The sequence below is a fragment of the Lipophrys pholis genome (genome assembly GCF_963383615.2).
Source record: "Lipophrys pholis genome assembly, chromosome: 4".
Lineage (NCBI taxonomy): Eukaryota > Metazoa > Chordata > Actinopteri > Blenniiformes > Blenniidae > Lipophrys > Lipophrys pholis.
In genome coordinates, this window is record NC_137637.1 from 35,843,552 (window position 1) to 35,849,551 (window position 6,000).

Below are 6,000 nucleotides of genomic sequence, written 5' to 3' on the forward strand. Positions count from 1 at the left end.
CTTCTCCGTTCCGGGTGGTGGGGGTGTCAGTCTGAGCACCATCACCCAGATCACATTGCACCCAGAACCTTTCCTGCAGGTGGTGAGCCCACAGGAAGGTGGCGCCGGTGTGGGACACGAACCCTCTACCTTGAGATTGAGAGTCTCATGCTCTACCTACTGAGCTTGCCGGGGCACCCAAAAAATACAAATTCCTCTTTTAAAACATTACACAGTGCGACAAATAAGACAATAATGAAGGCAACCTCTGAGAAAATGGTGATCGCAAAAATATGGAACATCCAAAAAGAACAGTGTGATCTCTTTTTCACACTCATCTATTTCGTGATATTTCGAAAGAAGAAGGTCAAAATACAGACGCTTAGAGAAAAGTGAATGTTGATGAACAGAGAAGAGCTCAAAGGTGGATGTTAAGAAAGTCGTTCAGTCTTTCTTCAGCATCAGTTCTGCTGTCCTCCTGCTGTCTTGACCGGGAGATGTGACCTCCAGCTGGCCTCTGACCTTGTGTCCTGCCTGAAGGTCATTCATGGTCGTCTGGACCAGCCGCAGGCTGCTTTCCGGGAGAGAACGTCTCAGTTTTGCTCGCCGGTTCTGAAACCAGATCTGAAAAAGGAAGATGCGAAAAGGCATCTTTTTTTTTTTTTTTGCATTTTCCTTTCAGAAAAGTTTAGCGTTTACACAGCAATGTTTTGAAATGATGTTTGAATCTTTACCTGTATCCGGTCCTCCTCCAGGTCAAGTCTCTGAGCCAGCTGCTCCCTCAGCTGGATACCCGGATAACAGTTCACCTGAAACACCGTCTCCAACACGTTCACCTGCAGGACACAAAAATCAACCCAAAGACGTCTTAAAATAAACTGGGTGGTTTCAGGAAAGAGGCTGAAGTGGTTCAATGAGGTTTTGAGTAAATCCTCACCTGGCTGTTGGTGAAGGCAGTGCGCGGTCTGCGGCCGATGTACCAACTGGATGAAGACTTGAGGGAGTTCACATCTTCACAACAATGAAAATGTTTATAACAAACACTTTTACTTCTGTTCTCTTTCTCTGCTCCAATTTCTGGATTGATGGGAAATAGTGACAGATAGACACGTCACATATTGAGTAGGAATGAAGTGCAAGAAAAAGGTCATTTAAACACAGCAAACTTTTAAACATGAATGAAAAGATCTCAATCATTCCCATTGAAATATAAATAATATGGTGTTATGTCATGACCACCGGCTAGCTCAGTTGGTAGAGCATGATCTCAATCTCAAGGTAGAGGGTTCATGTCCTACGCCAGGCACCACCTTCCTGTGGGCTCTCCACCAGCAGGAAGGTTCTTAATGGGTCAGTGTGATCTGGGTGACGGTGCTCAGACTGACACCCCCACCAACCAGAAATGGATAAGAGGGAGGAGATGGATGGATGTTGTTATGGCCGGCTAAAGTCACAATGGACTATGTTTTCAGTTAAGCTGCTTTAGGTTTAGATTGCATGGAGGCTTTTTTTGTGGACTAAGGCCCCATTTACGCTACAACGAATTCCAGTGTATCCGCAAAACTTTCTTCACTTTTTGGGGGGTCCGTTTACACAGCACCAGTTTGCGGATCCACTGTATCCTGAAGTTTTTAATCTGGCTCCCAAGGTGGAAAGATTCTTTCAAGGTCTCTGTTCCCTCCTGAAGAGACTGATGGAGGCTACAGAGCCTGTTACTGCTCATCTCCCCCCCCCCCCTCCTGGTCATCCAGTTGTAAACAAACATGGTGGCCGTGTAGTGGTACGACCCGTGGTGGTACGACCCGTGGTGGTACGACCCGTGGTGGTACGACCCGTAGTGGTACGACCCGTAGCGGTACGACCCGTGGTGGTACGACCCGTGGCGGTGGGACCCGTGGCGGTACGACCCGCGGTGGTACAACCCGTAGTGGTACGACCCGTAGTGGTACGACCCGTGGTGGTACGACCCGTGGCGGTACGACCCGTGGCGGTGGGACCCGTGGCGGTACGACCCGCGGTGGTACGACCCGTGGTGGTACGACCCGTAGCGGTACGACCCGTAGTGGTACGACCCGCGGTCCATATTCTAGTTTTATGGTCCAGATCAGTAGTTTAATAGTTGAGACTCTCCCTGATATCATCCGTTTCCTCATCAGTCCACTAGGATGTCAGGTTCTCTCCATTTTCTTCACGTTTATAGTGTTTTGTTCTCTGCACACGTCTGTGTAGTTTCATTACAAAACCAAGCACCAGCGCCCTCCAGTGGCCCGGCAGACTAACTACATCGTTGTCTCTGTGTCCCTGCTGCAGTGGAAACACACTCTGATTTTTAGCGGATTAGGTTTTTTCACGTGAAACGTTGTCGTGTAAACAGGGCCTTATATGTAGCATTACATTTTCACTGACTATAAACATATATTCCTCTGGGACTTGTGATTGTACCCCCTCATTATAACAATAGCTTTTAATCAGCATTAAATAAATGCTGAAGAAAACAAGCAAATTCAAGATTGACAACAAACTGCATTAGAGACAGAAAAGTTACACATTTCAGGTGAAAACACATATTTTTTGCATTTTCTTTTCAGAAAACTCTCTCATGTTCATAAAGTTTTGAAAATGATGTCCGTTAAAACACACAAACGGCAGAAACACTGAAAACAATGTAATTAGCATATTGGGCCACTGGTGGGTGGTGTGGGTTACTTGTGTAATGAAACCACACACATGCGCGAGAAGGTTGTGCTACAATTTTTATAGTATAGCAGGAAGCTAAAGGTTAGTACTTGTACTTGTGCTCAGCCTTTAAAAGCACAGTATCAGTGCATCTCCAGTATTAAGGTTTTTCTCCTCACCTGTCCACGGTTGGTGGAGTTTCACAGAGTTTCCGGATCTTTCCATCTCCAGACCCAGAATCCAATCGATAGAAAAGGTAGGCCTGCTTTCTGCTGTCACAGCAGATCGACTGGACGCCATAGTGACTGATCCAGATCGATCAGCAGCCCTGAGACCTGAAAGCCCCGATGTGCCAACAGCAGTCCTGACAGGAACCAGAAGTTTAAAAAAAGTTCCACAGATTCACACAGACAGAGACGTGAGGGACTTCATCAGCTCTGCAGTGTAAAGCAATGGCGGCAACAGGAAGGTTTATTCTGAGCTGCACAGGAACCAGCAGGAGGACCGAATGGGAGGATTTACACCGACCACCAATTAGAAGGAGGACATGAATGAGGCTCCCCAAGGAGAGCAGATAATCCAATTGTTTGTCACCTCCAAACTATGCAAATGAATATTTACAGAACTCATGGGAACAACTTTTTTTTTAAGTGATTCAGAATCAATGGATGGATGGATGGATGGATGGATGGATGGATGGATGGATGGATGGATGGATGGATGGATGGATGGATGGATGGTTGGATGGTTGGATGGTTGGATGGTTGGATGGATGGATGGATGGATGGATGGATGGATGGATGGATGGATGGATAAATCTGGTCTCATCCCCAGGTCTAAAAACAGCTAAAGATGTTATTATGTTCTGCTCTGTGTGTGTGTGTGTATGTGTGTGTGTGTGTGTGTGTGTGTGTGTGTGTGTGTGTGTGTGTGTGTGTGTGTGTGTGTGTGTGTGTGTGTGTGTGTGTGTGTGTGTGTGTGTGTGTTTTCTCCCTCAGGCCACACCAGCTTAGCATGAGAAGCTAAAAACAATCACAGACAAAGCAGAAGTGGTTTCCTTTTCGGTTTTTCGTTCACATGTCTGCAGCAGAATTCAAACTAATAAAAATGACAATGGCTGCAATATTACTGACCGGGCGAGATGCGGTAATGCTATTAGCCTAGTCTGTGTGTGTTGTGATGCAGATGGAGCTGCTGGCGTGTGAATGCAGCTGGAAGCAGCAGGGAGAGAAACCCTTTCAGACCCAGATTAGCTCCTAATGAAGGACCACGGCAGCTTTAAACCAACAGCACACTTGTTTATTTATCCCTGAATGAAAGGTGGGGCGGATGTGAGGAATGTGATGATTGCATGGAGAGAGGAAGGACGATTCCACTAAAGACACTGAAAGCAATGGGGAAACAATGCGAAAGCAATAAATATGTATTAATCAAACACACTTGTATGCTGCAGTGGGGACAGGGAAACAAAAAGCAGATTTTAGAAGTAGATCTAGGTTTTTTTGGAAACTTTTATGACTGTTTACTTTCAAAACTGGACATCCATCATCAATATCTTCATCCTGGTCACGAGAAGACACAGAGTACACCACAGGGAAAATATAGAGACAAGCACAATTCGATTGGCAATATTGGCTGTGAGTGAGGATACAGAGATCAGGGTTCAACATGTTTCATGAGGATTTTCTAAATAAATCAAATTTTTGAAAGAGAAAACATCAAGTCTTGGGTTTTAATCATCTTCAATGTAAGCTTGTGCTGTTAGAATTATTGGCTGCTTTAATCATCTCACTGGAACTAAATCGTCGTCATAGCTAGATAGCACAATTAAAACATGTCTTCAACCATTATGACCAAAAGAGCCATTTTTCAGATTTTCCAACAAATAAAATTAGTCTGGAGAAGGAAAACATTTTAATTATCTGAAATGGAGAAAAGAAAATCCCCCGGCTAGCTCAGTAGGTAGAGCATGAGACTCACAATCTCAGGGTAGAGGGTTCGTGTCCCACGCCGGGCGCCACCTTCCCGTGGGCTCTCCACCTTCCCGTGGGCTCTCCACCTTCCCGAGGGCTCTCCACCTTCCCGTGGGCTCTCCACCTTCCCGTGGGCTCTCCACCTTCCCGTGGGCTCTCCACCTTCCCGTGGCCTCTCCACCTTCCCGTGGGCTCTCCACCTTCCCGTGGGCTCTCCACCTTCCAGAGGGCTCTCCACCTTCCCGTGGCCTCTCCACCTTCCCGTGGGCTCTCCACCTTCCCGTGGGCTCTCCACCTGCAGGAAGGTTCTTAAATGGTGCGATGTGATCTGGGTGACGGTGCTCAGACTGTCACCCCCGCGACCCGGAAACGGAGAAGCAGAAGAAAATGAATGAATGAATGAATGAATGGAGAAAAGAAAATGTCAGGTTGCATTTATGAAGGAATTTAGATATGCTTTATTTCTTATGTAGTTTTTGTAGCCATTTTTAGACTGTAGCCAGACTTTCCTCTATTTGTTCATGGATTTTTCTACTTTACCCATTAAAGGTAAAGCAGCTTTAGCTTTTGTTTTTCTTTTTAAAGACAATTAAAAATATATCTTTTTTGTTTTTCCCTCTCATTTCCCCCTTTCATTCTTTCCCATTTAATTTTGTTTCCTATTTTTCTCTTCCTGAAAAAAAGCTAGGACAATTTCAATCCTTTTAGTTTGACTGTTTTTTCATTTTCTGAGAAGTTTCAGCTAATAAAACTTTTCTTTACTATTCCATTTATCCTGGCTGTTTTTTTAGCAGTTTAACTTCATCTAGCTGTTTTTCGTCAGACGATTAGACCCTATTTGAAACTCAGTGTGGAATGCAAATCAAATATAAATGAAAAGAGAACATTTATTTATGTATGTTTGTAAAAGCCTCACGGAGCCAGAGCAGAGGAGCTGAAGAGCCTTGTGTAGGTTGCAGACCCCTGGATTAAAATGAAGAAAGCAATCATTTGAAGAATCAAGAATAAAACTGGACCCCTATTTCTGTGCCAAAGTAAAGAGGAAGAATTTCCACCTTTGACAGGTAACTTTCAAGTTCTTCATTATTCATACCTACACAGACAACTGGGTTCAGATGACAGTAAAGGCTGCACGTTGGAAATACTTGACATTACAACTCATAGGAAGATTCAGCTCAGCAGGAAGAAAATCCAAGGGAAACAAGTTGATTGTGTTGTGAGCCCAGATTCTTGTGGTTATCAAAGCAACAACCTAACACCCTCCTGAAAGCTCCACCTGAATATACCAGAATCCATGTGCTTTCTCTATAACAGCTGGCGTATTGCAGAGTGGCATCAAACCGAGAGGGTCCACCGGGGCAGGACTGTGTGG

General features: G+C 45.0%; 1 protein-coding gene across 1 annotated transcript; it reads right to left on the minus strand.

Annotated features, from left to right (window-relative positions):
• Positions 1–423: 423 nt before the first annotated feature.
• Positions 424–2,955, minus strand: LOC308108347 (homeobox expressed in ES cells 1-like; the record flags this gene model as incomplete). Its single annotated transcript, XM_080461180.1, has 4 exons — positions 424–603; positions 714–815; positions 917–990; positions 2,835–2,955. The coding sequence occupies 4 exons, from the start codon at positions 2,953–2,955 to the stop codon at positions 424–426; spliced, it is 477 nt and encodes a 158-aa protein (XP_080317306.1).
• Between the last annotated feature and the right edge of the window lie 3,045 nt (positions 2,956–6,000).